The sequence below is a fragment of the Nerophis ophidion genome, linkage group LG12 (assembly GCF_033978795.1).
Source record: "Nerophis ophidion isolate RoL-2023_Sa linkage group LG12, RoL_Noph_v1.0, whole genome shotgun sequence".
Classification (NCBI taxonomy): domain Eukaryota; kingdom Metazoa; phylum Chordata; class Actinopteri; order Syngnathiformes; family Syngnathidae; genus Nerophis; species Nerophis ophidion.
In genome coordinates, this window is record NC_084622.1 from 32,331,358 (window position 1) to 32,353,731 (window position 22,374).

The 22,374-nt window shown below is 39.2% G+C and overlaps 1 protein-coding gene across 1 annotated transcript in view; it reads left to right on the forward strand.

The window, feature by feature from the left end:
• Nucleotides 1-22,024, forward strand: part of syt9b (synaptotagmin IXb) — a 108,406-nt gene extending 86,382 nt beyond the window's left edge. Inside the window, exons 5-8 of the mRNA XM_061917387.1 lie at nucleotides 6,929-7,049; nucleotides 7,141-7,312; nucleotides 7,389-7,518; nucleotides 17,357-22,024. Coding sequence (XP_061773371.1) covers nucleotides 6,929-7,049; nucleotides 7,141-7,312; nucleotides 7,389-7,518; nucleotides 17,357-17,434 — 501 coding nt within the window. The 3' untranslated portion in view covers nucleotides 17,435-22,024. The remainder of the gene's footprint in view (nucleotides 1-6,928; nucleotides 7,050-7,140; nucleotides 7,313-7,388; nucleotides 7,519-17,356) is intronic.
• Nucleotides 22,025-22,374: the final 350 nt, after the last annotated feature.

Sequence of the window (22,374 nt, forward strand, 5' to 3'; positions counted from 1 at the left end):
TTAGATGAACTCAGGCCCAGCGAAGCCGGCAGCGTTTCAGGATATTGTTGATAAATGCGTTTGGGCTTGCATAGTAGAGTTTTAACTTGCACTTACAGATGTAGCGACCAACTGTAGTTACTGACAGTGGTTTTATGAAGTGTTCCTGAGCCCATGTGGTGATATCCTTTACACACTGATGTCGGTTTTTGATGCAGCACCACCTCAGGAATCAAAGGTCTGTAATATCATCGCTTACGTGCAGTGATTTCTCCAGATTTTCTGAACTTTTTGTAAAATCCCTAAATTCCTTGCAAAGCTCGTTGAGAAATGTTGTTCTAAAACCTTTCGACAATTTGCTTACAAAGTGGTGACGCTCACCCCATCCCTGTTTGTGAATTACTTAATATTTCCTAGAAGCTGTTTTTATACCCAATCATGGCACCCACCTGTTCCCAATTAGCTTGCACACCTGTGGGATGTTCCAAAAATGTTTTTGATGAGCATTCCTCAACTTTATTACTATGTATTGCCACTTTTCCCAACTTATTTGTCACGTGTTGCTGGCATCAAATTCTAAAGTTAATGATTAATTGCAAAAAAAAAAATTTTTTATCAGTTTGTACATCAAATATGTTGTCTTTGCAGCATATTCAACTGAATATGGGTTGAAAAGGATTTGCAAATCATTGTATTCCGTTTATATTTACATCAAACACCATTTCCCAACTCATATGGAAACGGGGTTTGTAAACGGGATTATGTGAGTGTGGCCTTATTCAGCATCCCAGGGAGAGTGGAAATTGTGTGTTTGTTTTATTGTGGCAATGCTGCTGATGCTATAGTGTTTCAATAAAGTTGAATCCGTGAGTACTCAGCTTCTAAAACATATTACTCATCCTCTTTGTGTTCCGGCTCAAAAAGATAAGGTTCTGGATAAAGTTGAGGAATGCTCATTAAACATTTATTTGGAACATCCCACAGGCGTGCAGGCTGATTGGGAACAGGTGGGTGCCATGATTGGGTATAAAAACAGCTTCCCAAAAAATGCTCAATCCTTCACAAGAAAGCATGGGGCGAGGTACACCCCTTTGTCCACAACTGCGTGAGCAAATAGTCAAACAGTTTAAGAGCAACGTTTTTCAAAGTGCAATTTAGGGATTTCAACATCAACGGTTCATAATATCATCAAAAGGTTCAAAGAATCTTGAGAAATCACTCCACGTAAGCAGCATGGCCGGAAACCAACATTGAATGACCATGACCTTCGATTCCTTTAGACGGCACTGTATAGAAAACCGACATCAATCTCTAAAGAATATATCACCACATGGGCTCAGGAACACTTCAGAAAACCACTGCCACTAAATACATTTCCTCGCTACATCTGTAAGTGCAAGTTAAAGCTCTACTATGCAAAGTGAAAGCCATTTATCAACAACATCCAGAAACGCCACCGGCTTGTCTGGGCCCGAGATCATCTAAGATGGACTGATGCAAAGAGGAAAAGTGTTCTGTGGTCTGATGAGTCCACATTTCAAATTGTTTTTGGAAATATTCGACATTGTGTCATCCGGACCAAAGGGGAAGCGAACCATCCAGACTGTTATTGACACAAAGTTCAAAAGCCAGCATCTGTGATGGTATGGGGGTGCATTAGTGCCCAAGGCATGGGTAACTTACACATCTGTGAAGGCATCATTAATGCTGAAAGGTACATACAGGTTTTAGAACAACATATGCTGCCATCTAAGCGCCGTCTTTTTCATGGACGCCCCTGCTTATTTCAGCAAGACAATGCCAGGCCACATTCAGCACGTGTTACAACAGAGTGGCTTCGTAAAAAAAAATTGCGGGTACTTTCCTGGCCCGTCTGCAGTCCAGACCTGTCCCTCATCAAAAATGTTTGGTGCATTATGAAGTGTAAAATACAACAGCAGAGACCTCGGGCTGTTGAACGACTGAAGCTCTACATAAATCAAGAATGGGAAAGAATTCCACTTTCAAAGCTTCAACAATTAGTTTCCTCAGTTCCCAAACGTTTATTGAGCGTTGTTAAAAGAAAAGGTGATGTAACACAGTGGTGAACATGCCCTTTCCCAACTACTTTGGCATGTGTTGCAGGCATGAAATTCTAAGTTAATTATTATTTGCAAAAAAAAAAGTTTATGAGTTTGAACATCAAAAATCTTGTCTTTGTAGCGTATTCAATTGAATATGGGTTGAAAAGGATTTCAAATCATTGTAATCCGTTTAAATTTACATCCAACACAATTTCCCAACTTGTATAGAAACTGGGTTTTATATAAATATATATATATATATATATATACATATATATATATACATTTTATATATATATATATATATGTGTGTGTGTGTTTTATATATATATACATATATGTACATATACATGTATGGGTGCATATATATATTTTTTTAATTTTTTATTTATTTCTCTCTCTCTATATATATATATATATCTATATATATATATATAGATATATATATATATATAGATATATATATATACAGGCACCTGCTGAATTCCTGCAGTTCTGATAATCTTTACCATCGTAAGGGAACACTTATTGCTGTCTTAAGAGGTGCATTGATTTTCCGGTGTGGTCGTTTTATCTGACCTTCAACTACACTTTCTGGCTAATTGCTTACTAGACATTAGCACGATATCGTGTGATCAACACTGACACTGGTATCAGTCAAATTAGCCGAACTTGCTTTATAACATCCATCCATCCAACCAGCCAGTCAATAATCCCTCAAAAAGCATCCTATGATGAAGAAGAAAAATGGGCTTTTCTTTGCCTCCAATGATCTAAACACTTGAACTTTGGTGCTCGGCTGATTGTCACTAACGATGACCGTTTGGGGTGCTGCTGATCTCAACCTTGGATTTTAAAGGAGGAAATATTGAAATCTAAACCCCACTGGCAAGCCTCCTCATGAAAAGTCTGGTGATCACAGTTGGGTTCTCTCATCTCTGGAGAAGAGGTAGCGGAAGCAGCTAAAAAGCGATTCTCAGTCGCGAAGCCTTGGGGTTGGTCAGTGCAATCCGCATGTAGTTCCTGAAGGTTGTTGTTCGTACCAGAACTTTTTGCTAAGATCTTTGGAGGGGTCCTCCTGAGTACATACCATCAGATACTTAAACTTCAGAGTCAAGAAGGTTTTCCTCCTGGTTGTGAAACAGTAGTACAGGCTGAAGGTCGTTAAATTAGGAGCTAGGCAGAAGAAATGTAACTCAGGTCTAGCAGAAACTCAGAAAGCAACCGCACACTATGGCATTGATTACACAATGAACAACCACAGAAGGAGGAAACAAGGTGGAACTAATTATACCTTATAAACAATTAGGAACGGGTGTGCTGGCAGGACAAGGAACAGAAAATTTTAAATACAGACAAAACAAGAGCACCAGGAAAGGAGGTGATATTAAAGTCCTAACTGTTAAGTGGTATCATGACAATGTTCAAATTACCGTATTTTTTTGGAGTATAAGTCGCTCCGGAGTATAAGTCGCACCTGCCGAAAATGCATAATAAAGAAGGAAAAAAACATACAGAAGTCGCATTTTTTGGGGGAATTTATTTGATAAAATCCAAAACCAAGTTTTGACATTTGAAAGGCAATTTAATATAATATAAAGAACAGTGAACAGCATGCTGAATAAGTGTACTTTATATACGTTTACCAAACAATCTGTCACTCCTAATCGATAAATCCCATGAAATCTTATACGTCTAGTCTCTTACGTGAATGAGCTAAATAATATTATTTGATATTTTACGGTAATGTGTTAATAATTTCACGCATAAGTCACCCCTGAGTAAAAAAACTGCGACTTATAGTCCGAAAAATACGGTAGGTCAACTTTGCCATTAATTACAAACATGAAAAAGAAAGGGAAATGGAAACCATGCTACCAATAAAACAACACACATTTTCATTTGTACTGATGCTTCTTAATGTTTTTTGTGAATTTAAAAAGTGCGAAAAGAGTTTGACGACAAGGTTATAATTCAATCAATCAATCAAGGTTTATCTATAAATATACTGTATACATATATATATATATATATATATATATATGTCTTGATTGGATTATCCGGAGAAAAGTGCTCGATACCGTGGTAGAGCGCAATATGTAGGTGTGGGAAAAAATCACAAGACTACTTCATCTCTACAGATCTGTTTCATGAGGGGTTCCCTCAATCATCAGGAGATTTTAATGGAAGCATTCACATACAATGGTTTATATAGAGCACAGAGTGGGTGGGTACAAGCAGGCGTAGGGTGTGGTGATTGGCTCATGTGTTACCTAGGAGGTGTTTCCGCCTGTGGCGGCCTGTTGAAATGATTTCACTGCGCTTGTTGAGGGATGATAGATCTGGATGATATATAATAAACAGTTTCTCTTTTAAGCATAAGTTGCATCTTTTATTACCACTGTTGTAAGGTGTGCTGGATGCAAGAATTTGCCATGTTATTGAATATTCAACATTATGGTCTTTGAGGTTCCAAATGTGTTTGCTGAGTTCGGTAGAATTCTGCAAAATCTGGTTTCTAAAGGAGGCGTTGTGATTATTCCATCTTGTTTTGAACGCTCCTTCGGTTAATCCTACGTACGTGTCGGATGTGTTAATGTCCTTGCGTATTACCTTTGCTTGGTAAACGACTGATGTCTGTAAGCACCTTCCGTTGAGAGGGCAATCAGGTTTCTTGCAACAGTTATATTCATTATTGGTTTCAGAGTCGTTTAGTCTGGGGGTAGGCAGTCCTTTTGCCTCGGACTACGACTCAATCACAGGCAACGAAAGAAACATCATCATCCACGCAAAGAACTCCATACTCATCCACAACAGTACACCATGGCAAAAAAAGAACAATTCAACATTTGACGTTACTATGGGGAGTTTTGACGGAGCAGAAACGTGCGAACTCGTTGGGAGTTTCCTCCTCTCCCAGCTTGCTAGCCTCAACCTGAACCTTGGTATTTACCGTGATGATGGACTGGCAGTGTGCCGCGCCTCGCCAAGGAGCAGCGAGAACACCAAGAAGCGCATATGCCAAATCTTCAAAGAAAACGGCCTACGGATCACGATTGAAGCCAACAAGCAAACCGTCAACTTCCTCGACGTCACTTTCAACCTGAGAAATAACAGCTACCAACCATTCACGAAACCCAACACAACACTCCAATACGTGCACCACGACAGCAACCACCCACCCACCACCACGAAAAGAATACCTACCGGAATTAATAAAAGGCTATCGATGCTGTCATCCAGCAAAGCTGAATTCGACCAAGCAACCCCCCCGTACCAGAAAGCACTTGATGAAAGCGGATACAACTTCACCCTCACCTATGAACCCACCCCAGGAAACCAACCAAAAAAGAGCAGAAAACGAAACAACATCATCTGGTACAATCCGCCATTCAGCAAAGACGTCTCAACCAACATCGGCCGCAAGTTCCTCACTCTGATCGACAAACACTTCCCCAAAGGCGACACCCTAAGAAAAATATTCAACAAGAACAACATTAAATTGAGCTACAGCTGTATGAATAACATGCAACAAATCATTTCAAACCACAACAAAGCAATTGCAAAAGGACTGCCTACCCCCAGACTAAACGACTCTGAAACCAATAATGAATGTAACTGTCGCAAGAAACCTCATTGCCCTCTCAACGGAAGGTGCTTACAGACATCAGTCGTTTACCAAGCAAAGGTAACACGCAAGGACATTAACACATCCGACACGTACGTAGGATTAACCGAAGGAGCGTTCAAAACAAGATGGAATAATCACAACGCCTCCTTTAGAAACCAGACTTTGCAGAATTCTACCGAACTCAGCAAACACATTTGGAACCTCAAAGACAATAATGTTGAATATTCAATAACATGGCAAATTCTTGCATCCAGCACACCTTACAACAGTGGTAATAAAAGATGCAACTTATGCTTAAAAGAGAAACTGTTTATTATATATCATCCAGAGCTATCATCCCTCAACAAGCGCAGTGAAATCATTTCAACATGCCGCCACAGGCGGAAACACCTCATAGGTAACACATGAGCCAATCAGCACACCCTACGCCTGCTTGTACCCACCCACTCTGTGCCCTATATAAACCATTGTATGTGAATGCTTCCATTAAAATCTCCTGATGATTGAGGGAACCCCTCATGAAACAGATCTGTAGAGATGAAGTAGTCTTGTGATTTTTTCCCACACCTACATATATATATATATATATATATATATATATATATATATACATATATATATATATATATATATATATATATATATATATATAGAATGTGAATATATATATATTTTTTAATATATGTATAGTCTAAAATCCTCAATCACAAATGTCTCAAACGATATCCTCAGTTTAGATCTTATTGATAAGTGATAAATAATTAACTCTGACTTAAAAGTCTTAAAATTTAAGTTTTAATGACTTTCTGTTGCCTTTCTGATCCCATGTCAAAAAAGCAGGTTGTGCCACAAGAAAGCAATGATAGGCTTCACTATAATCACGTTTCAACTGGGATGACAAAGTTAGACTAGGATTTTACTGCGGGCCTGTAGCGGATGACAGAACACAAAGAACGTGGTTTGAACTCTGTGGACAGTACGCACCAGCGAAGTAAACAACAAAAATAGAAACACATAATTACAACCAGAGGACTTCATGTACGGTAATTAGGTCTTGTGAAAATGCTGCCATATTGTGACCAAAAGGTCACAGCTAACTGGATTACATGCAAGAGTATTGTGCACTGTACAGTCAAATTTGTGGTAACTGATCTTTGCCCGATGCACTATGGTTATCAAACCTTTATCTGCCCAAAAACATAAAAAATGCTTCTTGGCTTGAAAAATAATTACATTGAAATTATTTGATTTGCAGGACAACGTGGATCTGGGAGAGCTGATGTTCTCGTTGTGCTATCTCCCGACGGCTGGCAGGCTCACCATCACGATGATCAAAGCCAGGAATCTCAAAGCCATGGATATCACTGGAGCTTCGGGTGGGTTCTCTTCGACTTTCTGCCAACTATTAAACATGCCAACGTGTTGTCTGTAGATGTAATATCCACATTGAACTCACTTCCTCTCTAGATCCATACGTGAAGGTGTCACTGATGTGTGAGGGCCGCAGGCTGAAGAAGAGGAAGACATCAACCAAGCGCAACACTCTCAACCCAGTTTACAATGAAGCCATTGTGTTTGATGTTCCACCAGAAAACATAGACCAAATCAGTTTACTAATAGCAGTCATGGATTATGATCGGTCAGTTGTTCAACAAACTTTTGCTGACATGCAAACCAGTTGGGATTTTCTTCATTTTTCCTTTTTACCTTTGTAGGGTTGGACATAATGAAGTCATCGGGGTGTGCAGGGTGGGCAATGAGGCTGACACCCTGGGAAGAGACCACTGGAGTGAGATGTTGACGTATCCACGCAAGCCTGTTGCACACTGGCACCCGTTAATCGAGGTACAACTGTTTCCATCTTTTTTTTTTTACAGATGGAAAAATATATTACATAACAAAAATAATGCGTAACCTTTGTGCGTACTTGCTCTATTTTTTCTGTGATTGCCACAACAAAGCCAGTGAACTAAACAAGGAGAGGTGGCTACTTTCACAGGGCTGTTTCTATTTGTGAATTCCCAGCCCACACTCATTAAAAAAAAAAAGAGCATGCCAAAACAGATGCCCGGCTGATTCATGTAAATTCATGTTCTTTGTCAATGCTGCATCGACTGTAGAAAAAAAAGGGACAATTATAATGATTAAAATGGAATATGTCTAGATCTGTTGTTTTGGTCTGTTATGCTTCAGTATATCTGATGTGATTGCAGTAAATATATATTCATACAACATTGGTATCATTTTACAACAAAAGTTAGTCACGTTGCCTCGAAATAACTTTTATTGACCAATTAAATATCTGCATACTTTAAATAAGTCAAATACTGTGTGTGCTATTACTATTGTGACTTCGGCTTCAAGGTTTATTATCATTGTCATTGTGCGATATTAAATGACGTCTTTCTGTACAAGCGAAACGTAAAAGTAAGAAAAACATAATGCCTGAATGCCGTATCAAAGATCATAAATTGAGAAATTTGCTAATAATCCTTAATATTTTCACTATTTACTATTTAAAATCCATCCATTTTCAATCAATCAATGTTTACTTATACAGCCCTAAATCACGAGTGTCTCAAAGGTCTGTTTGTCCCTTTCGGGGTCGCGAGGGATACTGGAGCCTATCTCAGCTGCATTCGGGCGGAAGGCGTCGTACATCATGGACAAGTCGACACCTCATCACAGGGCCAACACAGATAGACAAACAACATTCACACTCACAATCACACCCATCCATCCATCCATTTTCTACCGCTTGTCCCTTTTGGAGTGGCGGGGGGTCCTGGAGCCTATCTCAGATGTATTCGGGCAGAAGGCTTTGTACACCCTGGACAAGTCGCCACCTCATCATAGGGCCAACACAGATAGACAGACAACATTCACACTCACATTCACACGCGAGGGCCAATTTAGTGTTGCCAATCAACCTATCCCCAGGTGCATGTCTTTGGCGGTGGGAGGAAGCCGGAGTACCCGGAGGGAACCCACGCAGTCACGGGGAGAACATACAAACTCCACACAGAAAGATCCCGAGCCTGGGATTGAACCCAGGACTACTCAGAACCTTCGTATTGTGAGGCACATGCACTAACCCCTGACCACCGTGCTGCCCCTCACGTTCACACACTAGGGCATCTTTAGTGTTGCTAATCAAACTATCCCCAGGTGCATGTTTTTGGCCCTGAAAAGACCCAGTAGTGCAGCATATGAAGGACATCTGGACTGCTAATTTAAAGGAGACTTAAAACGTGCAATAGCAGCAGAATCTGCCCTAAAGTGGGGTAGACACATACAGTGGGGCAAAAAAGTATTTATTCAGCCACCGATTGTGCAAGTTCTCCCACTTAAAATGATGACAGAGGTCTGTAATTTTCATCATAGGTACACTTTAACTGTGAGAGACAGAATGTGAAAAAAAATCCAGGAATTCACATTGTAGGAATTTTAAAGAATTTATTTGTAAATTATGGTGGAAAATAAGTATTTGGTCAACCATTTAAAGCTCTCACTGATGGAAGGAGGTTTTGGCTCAAAATCTCACGATACATGGCCTTCATCATTCTTTCCTTAACACGGATCAATCGTCCTGACCCCTTAGCAGAAAAACAGCCCCAAAGCATGATGTTTCCACCCCCATGCTTCACAGTAGGTATGGTGTTCTTGGGATGCAACTCAGTATTCTTCTTCCTCCAAAAGACGACGAGTTGAGTTTATACCAAAATGGATACATGGATGATACAGCAGAGGATTGGGAGAATGTCATGTGGTCAGATGAAACCAAAATATAATTTTTTGGAATAAACTCAACATGTCGTGTTTGGTGGAAGAAGAATACTGAGTTGCATCCCAGGAACACCATACCTACTGTGAAGCACGGGGGTGGAAACATCATGCTTTGGGGCTGTTTTTCTGCTAAGGGGACAGAAGGATTGATCCGTGTTAAGGAAAGAATGAATGGGGCCATGTATCGTGAGATTTTGAGCCAAAACCTCCTTCCATCAGTGAGAGTTTTGAATGGTTGAATACTTATTTTCCACCATAATTTACAAATCAATTGTTTAAAATTCCTACACTGTGAATTCCTGGATTTTTTTTCCACATTCCGTCTCTCACAGTTGAAGTGTACCTATGATGAAAATTACAGACCTCTGTCATCATTTTAAGTGGGAGAACTTGCACAATCGGTTGCTGACTAAATACTTTTTTGCCCCACTGTACATATTTTAGAAACCTGAAGGTATAAAGATTTGTTTTTAAATCTGTAATTTAGCAGTTTGTATATTTATGTGGGTGGTGTGCTATGGTAATAAGAAATCCCACCACACACATATCCATTCAACACCACCTTGTCAGACTCCAGTCCTCCAAGCCCGATATTCTCATGCGCACAAAAGTCATTCATCAAAGTCAGTCATTGAAAGTCAAAAGAAACACAGCGACCACCACAGCATCAACTGGGACACAAAAACAACATGGAAGAGGATATAAAGGATAGGAAATACTTTTATTCATCCCAAAATAGGGAAATTATGTTTAAGTTAAATTCCCAACCATAGTCACACACACACTAGGTGTGGTGTAATTATCCTCTGCATTTGACCCATCCCCTTGTTCACCCCCTGGGAGGTGAGGGGAGCAGTGAGCAGCAGCGGTGGCCGCGTTTAGGAATCATTTGTGATGTTGTTGCAGTGCAAGTTTTTACATATAGAAGCAAAAGTAAAGTGTAATAAAAAAATAATTGCACACCAAAAAAAAGATCACAGTAATCACCTAAGTGCATTGTAAAAGTCTTATGGCTGTGGGTAGAAAGGACCTAAAGTAGCGCTCCTTTTTGCACAGTGGAGGTAAAAGTCTAATACTGAAGGAGCTACTCAGGTCCTCCACAGTGCCGTGCATGGGGTGAGAGGTAATGGACATTATGGATGTCCACTTGGTCAGCATTTTTCAGCCAGACACCTCCTCAATGCTGTCTGTCTACTGTGCAACCTAGGACGGAGTCAGCTTTCTTAATTAGTTCATGAAATATTTTACTGTCCCCAGCAAACAACGGCACAGAACACTGAGTCGTAAAGGTGCGCAGCAGTGACCTGCACAGCCAGAAGGCCTTTTGTTTTGCTTATGAGAGAAGGTGTCATGGCTTGGCAGCTCTGCAGCCGCCTGTTTTCCTTTTTGTTGCATTGCCTGGTTTCTGGGTCACTAGGCGTGACCACCCCCGTGCATACATGACACTCATTTCCTCCTAAATCAGTGGTTCTTAACCTTGTTGGAGGTACCGAACCCCATTAGTTTCATATGCACATTCACCGAACCCTTCTTAGTGAAAAATAAAAAACAAAAATTTCAAATTCAAGACAAAGTTATGTGTTTTTGGTAAGACTTTAGTATGGAGAACATATTCTAAGTAACGAAGACTTAATTTAGAGGTTTTTGGACACTAAGGGGAACATATTCTAAGTAACAAAGACTTAAAGGCCTACTGAAACCCACTACTACCCACCATGCAGTCTGATAGTTTATACATCAATGATGAAATATTAACATTGCAACACATGCCAATACGGCTTTTTTAGTTTACTAAATTACAATTTTAAATTTCCCGGGAGTTTTGTCTTGGAAACTTCGTGTAATGATGACGTGTCCGCAGAACGTCACACGTTTTTAGGAAGTATGAGCGCTACGCACACACACAGGTAAAAGCCGTCTGCTTTAACGGCATAATTACACAGTATTGTGGAGATCTGTATTGCTGAATCTTTTGCAATTTGTTCAATTAATAATGGAGAAGTCACAGTACAAAGATGGAGTTGGGAAGCTTTAGCCTTTAGCCACACAAACACACGGTGATTCCTTGTTTAAAATTCCCGGAGCTGAAACTTTACTATGGATCAGAGCGCGGTCAAGTCAACAGGGCTCCCAACCGAATGTCATCCAGCAGGTTTTGGTGAGAAAATTGTTGTTAAAAAGTCGCCACTTACCGGATATCAGCTGAGCTTGTGTCGTCCGTACAGCTGTCGTCGACACCCGTGAGACATGGCGTCAACACACCCGTGGACGTACACCTCCGACTATCAGGTGATATTAAACTTACTAAAACACTAGCAACACAATAGAAAGATAAGGGATTTCCCAGAATTATCCTATTAAATGTGTTTAAAAACATCGGAATACATCCCCATGCTATCGTGTTTTTTTTTTTTTTAACTATTTTTTATTTTTCTAGTCCGTCACTATCAATATCCTTAAACACAAATCTTTCATCCTCGCTCAAATTAATGGGGAAATTGTCGTTTTCTCGGTCCGAATAGCTGTTTTTGTTGGAGGCTCTCATTAAAAATCAATGTGAATATGTGAGGAGCCCCCACACTTGCGACCTCATCGTCTGCAAATTCCGGTAAAGCCGAGGCTTTTTCAGGAAGTACCAAAAGTGGCAAACTTTATCGTGGATGTTCTCTACTAAATCCTTTCAGCAAAAATATGGCAATATCGCGAAATGATCAAGTATGACACATAGTATGGACCTGCTATCCCCGTTTAAATAAGAAAATCTCATTTCAGTAGGCCTTTAATTTAGAGGTTTTTGGACAATAGGGGAACATATTCTAAGTAACAAAGACTTAAAGGCCTACTGAAATTGTTAGGGCTGGGCGAAAATGAGGACTCAGGTGCAGAAGCGTGACAATTGACTCAGACTTTATTTTATTAGTTTTCTTTGCTATCTCTAGAACGGAGTGATCAAAACAAAGTGGCCACAAAATCTGAGATATATTTGAGGAACAAAGGAATGTAGCAAAGGGCATAAGGCAAAAAACAGAAAAGCACTCCATAAGGAGAAAAAAGGCAATAGAAAAAAATTATATCCGAATCTAATAGCTAAAACCAACAATCTACAATTATCTACAAAAATTAAAATCACTCATGCAAACGAGTCAAGAAGCCAGCAAACTAAAGGCGCTCCAGAAGGAGGAGAAAGGAAGACAAGGCACTATAAAAAAGACTAGCACAAAAAACTTTAGCAACAGAAAATCACTCTCTCAGAGGAAACAAAGAAATCAATAAACAAAGCGAGACAATACTTATCAAACTTGGTACAAGGCTGTGGACAAGGCTGGAGGCACGTAGCGAGACGATATACTCTGGCACAAGACAAGAGGAGGAAGAGACATTTTTACACATGAGGGAGGGTGACACAGGTGGGCACAATCAGGCAATCAGGAGAGACATCAGACCAGTGACACGGGAGGAAGAGCAAGTGACCTGAAACGAAATGGAGAGTTAACCTTTCAAAATAAAACAGGAAATGACAAGACAACATGAAACCAGACAAGACTTCACCCAGGTGTGACAGAAATGAGATTTTCTTATTTAAACGGGGATAGCAGGTCCATTCCATGTGTCATACTTGATCATTTTGCGATATTGACATATTTTTGCTGAAAGGATTTAGTAGAGAACATCCACGATAAAGTTCGCAACTTTTGGTCGCTAACAAATAAAAAAGCTTTGCCTGTACCGGAAGTAGCAGACAATATGCGCGTGACGTCACGGGTTGTGGAGCTCCTCACATCCTCACATTGTTTATAATGGGAGCCTCCAGCGGCAAGAGCTATTCGGACCGAGAAAATGACAATTTCCCCATTAATTTGAGCGAGGATGAAAGATCTGTGGATGATGATATTGATAGCGAAGAACTAGAAAAAAAAAAAAAAAAAAAGTTTTTAAAAAAAATAAGGCGATTGCATTGGGACGGATTCAGATGTTTTTAGACACATTTACTCGGATAATTATGTGAAATCCCTTATCTTTCTATTGTGTTGCTAGTGTTTTAGTGAGATTAAATAGTACCTGATAGTTGGAGGGGTGTGTCCATGGATGTCTTGACGGCAGTGTCTGAGGGAAGTCGACCGCAGCTCCATGGACGGCGCAAGCTCAGCTGATCTCCGGTAAATGGTGACTTTTTACCACAATTTTCTCACCGAAACCTGCCGGTTGACAAGTGGTCGGGAACTATGTTCGCTTGACCGCTCTGATCCATAATAAAGCTTCACCTCCGGGAATTTTAAACAAGGAATCACCGTGTGTTTGTGTGGCTAAAGGCTGAAACTTCCCAACTCCATTTTTCTACTTTGACTTCTCGATTATTAATTGAACAAATTGCAAAAGAATCAGCAACACAGATGTCCAGATTACTCTTCAATTGCGAGATGAAAAGAGACGACTTTTAGCCGCAAATGGTGCTGCGCAAATATGTTCCCTGCAACCCAGGACGTCACGCGCACGCGTCATCATTTCGCGACGTTTTCAACAATAAACCCAGCGGGAAATTTAAAATTGTAATTTAGTAAACTAAAAAGGCCGTATTGGCATGTGTTGCAATGTTAATATTTCATCATTGATATATAAACTATCAGACTGTGTGATCGGTAGCAGTGGCTTTCAGTAGGCCTTTAATTATTAGACTGAGTTATTTGGTTAGGGTTAGGGTTAGAGGGTTAGGGTTATACTGAGGCCATGCCGAATTAGGCATTAATAAGTACTTAATAATGACTAGTTAAGAGCCAATATGTTACTAATTTGCATGTTAATAAGCAACTAAGTAATGGTGAATATGTCTGCCATACTAAAGTGTTACCATGTTTTTTTTACTGGTGCACAAAATGAACCGTGCATGAACATCACCTTGTTCAAAGAACAAAACCGACACTAAACTCACACTAGACCGCATAAACTCACAACAAATTAAAAACCTGCAAATCAGTGTGACTTCTGCTGTTGCCGTATCAATAATATGCCGATAGGGAGAAGTTTTTATTGAGACGATGAGTCGGGTGTGTTTTGACCTCTGCCAAACCCGTGAGCCTGACTCACCGAACACCTAGGGTTCGATCGAACCCAGGTTAAGAACCAAACTAAATGCTTAAGTTCTCCAGTTCCTTCACTCGGCGCCAGTAGATTTCGTGATGGTTCACCCTTCCAGTTTGTGTACATTTCCTCTGCTTTGGCTCCACACACGCTTCTCGTTCCGTGTGGCTTCCTCACGCCTTGAAGGGGAACTTTTTGGGGGGGAATTTTGTTTATCGTTCACAATCATTATGAGAGACAAGAACACACATTGTTGTTGTTTTTTAGACTTTCAAAGATCATCAAAAAACGATTGGTAGTTATGACTAATGGGAGTCACCATTGTTGCTTTCAAAGCCTTCTAAAACAGCTTCCAAACCCTCCATAAACGTTTTATATACACACTGCAAGTATATCTACTCAGTGGCCTAGTGGTTAGAGTGTCCGGCCTGAGATCAGTAGGTTGTGAGTTCAAACCGAGTCATACCAAAGACTATAAAAAAGGGACCCATTACCTCCCTGCTTGGCACTCAGCATCGAGGTTTGGAATTGGGGGTGAAATCACCAAAAATGATTCCTACGCACAGCCACTGCTGCTGCTCCCCTCACCTCTAAGGGAGTGACCCAAGGTGATGGGTCAAATAGAGAGGACGAATTTCACCACACCTAATGTGTGTGACAATCATTGGTACTTTAACTTAATATATATAATGTAGTAACAGACACGTTCATAACAAAAAGTAATATCTACGATATTTACTGTATTTTGGTCATTTTATGTATTGTCAGAACTTTTATCATCACATTTATTTATGTTTCCAAAGCAGTGCTCTTCCAATTTCTGGCAACAAATGTGAATTCCTATTTCCAGAAACAAACGCGAGTGTATTCTAACGATGGCAAACTTGGTAATAAACAACAGATGTGACTATTTTTGGACACAACAGAATGCACTACCTTATCTTTTTGAAGCTGAATATACGGAGGACGAACAATTGCTTCTAGAAAAGAGCACAAAACACAGGGTGAAACGTTGGCGTAGACACAAACCGATTGAGTGAGGTCAGCGTGACTGGACTCTGTAAATGTTTTGCTTGGAACCAAGCTATTTTCAACACACATGGAGTGTTACCCAAAGTGAGTACATGCTGATTCTGGAGGTCCAAAATGAAAGAATAATGTGCAGGCATATCAATGGCAGCTAAATGAGGATATGGAGGCCTTTGTCAAATATCTGATACGGAGACCGGGAAAGCTGAGGACTGATTGTGTGACACGCTCACCAGGGATGATGTTACTGTTGTAAAATCAAATCTTGCATAGAGCAATGACTCGGAAGCCATCTGGTTTTCCCCACAGACATTAAGAGTTTTGGTATTGAATATTAAAAAGAAGTTCAAAGATTCTTGGTTTTGGAGTCAATTATTGGGACTAATTAATTCTTAACTCACTTCAGACCACGGGACAGGGCAGCACGGTGGTAGAGGGAATAATGAGTCTGCATCACAATACGATGGTCCTGGGTTCGATCCTGCGCTCGGGATCTTTCTGTGTGGAGTATGCATGTCCTCCCCGTGACTGCATGGGTTCCCTCCGGGTACTCCGGCTTCCTCCCACTTCCAAAGACATGCACCTGGGGATAGGTTGATTGGCAACACTAAATTTGCCCTAGTGTGTGAATGTGAGTGTGAATGTTGTCTGTCTATCTGTGTTCTCCCTGCGATGAGGTGGCGACTTGTCCAGGGTGTACAAAGCCTTCCACCCAAATGCAGCTGAGATAGGCTCCAACACGCCCCGCAACCCCAAATGGGACAAGCAGTAGAAAATAGATGGATGGAATATTAAAAACAAGTTCAAAAATTGCGGTTTTTGTTGTCAAATATTAGGACTAATTTATTCTTAACTCACTTCAGACCGCAGGACAATCTTCCAAGACATAAGATAATCGGGCGTTTGCTGTATTTTGTCGAAAACGGGAAAATCAGGCTGGGAAAAGCCTGATTGTCTTCATGTGTGTACTCCGCTTTAGATATTGGGTGTAGGAAGGTGAGACCTAAAAAGAAACACCCAACACTAACTACAGTGTTTAGGCAAAGACTAAAAAAAACTGAATACATGCATGGATGTTCATAAGATCTACAAAAAGATGGAGAATAACAGACTGATCAACACTAGAAAAAGATCCTGGATAATCTTTAGGTGCAAACTCACACTAGGCCTTTTGTGCCAGGGCCCACTTATCATCTACAATCCAGTATGTTTATGAGTACAGGGAATAAATAGCTCCTCATCTCACCTTGGCCAGTGGTCAATCTTCTTACTGGCAGCAGATAGATAGATAGACAGATAGATAGATAGATGGATGGATAGATAGATAGATAGATAGATAGATAGATAGATAGATATATAGATAGATAAATAGATAGATAGATAGATAGATAGATAGATAGATAGAACTTTATTGATTCCTTCAGGAGAGTTCCTTCGGGAAAATTAAAATTCCAGCAGCAGTGTACAGAGTTGAGATCAATTTAAATAGGACATCAGTTATAGATTTCTTTGAAAATGAAAAAAAGCTTCCCCAATTTAAAAGATAGAATTGGTTTTATCCCCATATCAGACCACTGTTTTCAAGAGAAACATCCTAAATCTTTGTCCCTAGCTTATGTGAGTGATGTATATAAACACAGGAAGTGTTGTATCACAGAATGCAGACAGCTTGGATAAAAAGAGAGGCACAAACTTCCTCTTTTATCTATAAAATACGTTTTGCATTGATATTTTTCCTGCAACTAACTGTGTTTATTTCTCTTTTTTGTCTGTCTTGTTTGTTGTGAATCAGTGGGTAGGACAGGGAACAGCAGGGAGTGGAAGTCAAGGAGGATCCACCAATTCCTTAAAGGCGCCACCCTCACCATGATCACGAACACCCACACACACACACACACACACACACATTTGTGTATTCGTTACCTTCTTGAGACCTCCGAAGAATGCCTACCTTTTGAGGACGACCCTTTCTAGATATATGAAGATTTGTTTTTTACAACAATAATAATATATGAAGAGTTCATACGCAAAAACCGATAAACGCCATTTTGATAAAGTTTAGCCCAGCCTCGGTAATATATAGTCCGCCACTTCTATTGTGGTATACCAAAATTAATTTGTTTGCAAATGCAGACAAATGCCGCTTTTAACGTCATTTAGTTCAGCGATTTATTGCAAAGGCCGATAAGCGCCATGGATCATCTACCACAAAAGCCGATATATCCCTTTGCCCAACCAGCGCTGCAGTACGGGATCACGTGACAAACAAAATGGGGTCGCGCACGGAGTCACTCAGTGTTGTTATCCACGCATGAATAATTTGGAAGCTTCTCCTGTGAACACTGTTAAGCCAGCGAAAAAAACTGACCTGTTGAAGTTACTATTTGATGTTGGCGCTAGCACGCGTGTCCGTGAGTTTTACACCGCTGCGTTAAACGATGTTGTCGAGCATGGAGCTAATGTCGATAGCGATGATAAGTGAGCTGTTATCTGCACAGGAGTGTTTTTGATAGGCAAACCAGGTTGAGCATTTGTGGTTGTTTTATTAATAAAACATTGTCTTCATTGCAACACTGTTTTTTTGTTTTTTCATTTTGTGCTGAAAAGCACGAGGTAAATATGTGAGGTCACAGTTCCAAAAAAGCATGTCCGGTTAGCAAGTACGAAAAAACAATGTTCGCAGGGACAGCTAGATTTATTATACGTACCGAGGGATCGAAACTGTTAAATAATGAAGTAAAGAAATGTGAACAGTTGTTACCTTGAAATGTGGCTTTCGATAAATTTCACGTTCTGTTTTTCTCTCTATCTTTATATTGAATATTATGCGAAATAACGACCGCAAAGAAAACGATTTTGGAGATATCTGTTTTTGCGACATATCATAATTTGGATATATCTGCTTTTGACGTAAAACCACATCAAACACTCTTATTTGAAAGCCATTCATTACATCAGCATTTCTTAAAAGTTTAGGCTTTCATGACTTGCTTATGTTGATATTAAATAAACCATTGTACGCTTGTACATGTACCGGAAACACCAGCAGGCAGAAAATCGTTAATATACAGAATCGATCAAAATGGATTTATCTGCTTTTGCATATGAACTCTTCATATACATACTATGCAAATATAAAATGTAAGCTTTTAGTATTTTATTTTATCATTATTTTTTTTGGAATAGTTTTTTAATCTTTATTATTCAAGTTAGTACTGTAAGTCTCTTTACACATACACACACACACACACATATATATATATATATATATATATATATATGTATATCTAATTATTGTTATTATTATATTATTTATATTTTTTTATTAATTTTGGGCCTAAGGGGGTGCATTTCAATTTCTTACACACACTTGTAATTACATATGTTGGCCAGAGAGGGAGCACTTCAAAATTTTACACACACTTGTTATGTCCTATGTTGACCAGAGGGGGAACACTTTTAAAAGCGACACACATTCAATTAAAAAAATCCCTCCTTTTTGGGACCGTCCTCATTTTGATGGATTTCACGACCAAGGGTTCAAATGAGATTTTGTTTATTGTAATGTGCTTAAGGCCGATGACAAACGAGTCACGGACCACAGGTGCCCCCTGTGCCGCACTTTAGATTAGATTAGATGGATTAGACAGTACTTTATTTATTCCGTCAGGAGAGTTCCTTCCGGAAAAATTAAAATTTTCAGCACAATCCCATTCAAAATCAGACAAATATTACAGGGAGACGGAACCGGATCGCTGATGGGTCTGCCTGCTTCCAGCGCCCCTTACAAAAAAGATGAGATACAGGTAAACAAGGGGGGGGGGGATGGGAGAAATAAAATAGAAGATTAAAATAAGATTAAAAAAAAAATTAAAAAAAGGCAACCCAGCTGTAGAAGCTAACTGTTAATGGCCACTATAGTCTTAGTACCGTAGTGTATTTGTTCATCCTATGGTCATTTAAGGGACGCGGTTTGTTTACGTCAGCACCGGAAGTCGTAAAATGAACTGTTCACCTGGCGGGTTTTTTCAGGGATGAAAAGGGAAGTCCTTCTTTAGCTGCTGTCTTGTTTTATCATATATTGCTGCCTTTGCAACTGTCAATGTTTAATTTTGTATACACATTAACTCAACAAAAAATCCTGACTTTGGAGCAATGTTCATAGACTTTCGTATTTGGTTGTCTATCAGATGCAATGGTTTTCCATCTTGGGTCCATGATTTCGGTCCTCATATGAAAGGTACTTTTCCTTGTTGATGTCTTAAGAAGGGCAGAAATACAAGAACACACACACATATACATAAACATAAACACACATACAAACTAAGCTTCATGGTGGTTAAATACTGAAAAAATGGACCTGCTAAAAAGGCTTAATTTTACATCTTACTTCATGACCAAAAAACTTACATTCCAACTGAACTGCTGCAGTATATTGTTATCTAGCTGTTACTAACAGTATTAACAATTTAAAAATAGGTCGAACATGCTTTTGTGGAAACCGTAGCTTTCGATATTTGTAAGTGATGAGCTATTACAAAAAATGTTTTTCTCTCCAGTTACTTTAGAGGTTTATAGAAAAAATATTAGTTTTAATTTGTGAGCGATTTTCTCATATGCTTCTTGTAAAGATATAGATCAGGGGTCGGGAACTTTTTTGGCTGCGAGAGCCAAAAAGCCAAATATTTTAAAATGTATTTCCGTAAGAGCCATAGAATATTTTTTTTAACACTGAACACAATAAACGTGTGCATTTTTAAGTAAGACCAACATTTCTAGAGTATAATAGGTCTCCTATTCTTAGTAATAACATTGTTATTCGGAAGCTAAAAGTGGAGGGGGCGTAGCCTGCGGGCCTGCAGCGAAGCAGGATGTACCAGGACCGGCCTCGAAATCGGCGACAGGTGTGTAGATGGCCCGTCTGGGCCTTCTTTTCTAATCACCTGTCGCTATGTCATAAGAAGCAGCCAGGAGGATAGACGGGGTTGGGGCTGGAGCCAGAGTGCGAGCGAGAACGAAAGACAAAAAGACAATTGCTGGAAAGCAACTGAGAGACTTATTGAAAATAAAACAATATTGTAACCCTGAAACAGGCTCTCATGTCGGTGCTTGGTAGTCTGAAGAACCCCCAGGAGAGCAAGCCCCTAACTAACCAATAATAAATAAACAACTTCTTACCATTAACGCAACTTCTTGAACTGGTGCGGTAGTAAAACGGATGGATGAATTAAAAATGCATGAGAATGTTTTATATTTTGAACATTATTTTTAACACTGATTACAAATGGAATTATTCATTACTTATCGCGTCAAGCAGTGTCAGCTCAGATTTACCTGAGAGCCGGATGCAGTCACCAAATGAGCCACATCTGGCTCTCGAGCCATAGGTTCCCTACCCCTGATATAGATGATATATTCATGTATTTGCTTCGAGTGTGTGTAGAGAGACTAACACAAAATATATGACTTTGTTTTTAATCGCATGGTTAAGTAAAACTGTTCACGGGGTGTGGTCCAAATATAGAAAAGTAAAAACATAGTAAAAGTGTTGATAATGACAGTAAACCTGGTGTGTTTTTCATAGAATTGATCCTTGTTACAATCAGACAGTGTGGTTACTTTCTTTATGTGTTTTATTTTGCTTGGGGGCAAATTAATTTGAACAGTTCTAATTAAGGAAGATGCCCCATAAAAGCAAAATTAAACTAGGTCTATAAATTAGCTAATGAAACTACAAGATAGCACCGATTAACCATTTACCAATGTGCTGTTTTACCTATTTATACTACAGATGCATTTCTGAAAAGGTAATATGTCTGCCTGTCTGCTCTTCTTTTATTAATCAATGATCTATGTATTGTGAGGGATTGAACAATGGAAATTAATGTTTTTCAGTCAACTCATTCTCTTCCTCTCTCACAATAGTGTCCCCACATTCACATGTATGTTGCATTGTTGTTTTGCATAAAATGAATTGTTTTGTGTTGTTGTTTTAATAGAGTATACAAACTAGTTTAGTTAGTAAAAACACAATTGTTAAAAATCTTATTTCTTATAACTGTTTTCCTTAATCCTAACGGTTACAATACGTTGGTATTCCAAAAAGCACATCAATTGGAGATAAATACATCTAACAGTTATTTACATTCTGAAAAAGCGAATGTATCACTAATGATGCTGTTTTATTCTTTAAATTGGGATTGTGTTGTATTTTTAAACCTGTTTTAAGTCAGTGTTTAGTTTTGAGGTATGTTTTTTTTCTATCTTGAACACCATCACAAAAAACCTTCGACAAACTGTATTTGTAGATCAAATGCATGCATTATACTTTCCTTTAAATCTGTTTTTTTAGCTCATATTGTAACACAAGCTGTATAAGGCGACTTAATAAATCTTTCTACATGGATGGATTGGTTTATTGCAGTGACTTGCAGTCATTAAAAATAAAAAAAATGCAAAATATCACATAAAATACATATTTGTCCAATTGATCTGTGTTATATATGTACTTTCTGTATCATTTAATTTGGTTTTAACATCCTGATCAAATACAAACCTGAGATGAGCGTCCTTCATAAACTTTGTGAAATGGCATGCTGTTTACATCCTTTTTGTCGCCAATATAATCTTTACAGAAAATGTACTGTACACCATGCCATTGTTAGTGTCACGGCTTGTCACACCACGCCTTGTCTTTTTTGGAGTTTCTCGGTAATTCACTGGGTGTAGTTTTAGTTCCTGTCTTGCTCTCTTATTTAGTTATTTTCACTTTTTGTTTTTCCCTTTCCTGCACACTGCAAAAAGTCAGTG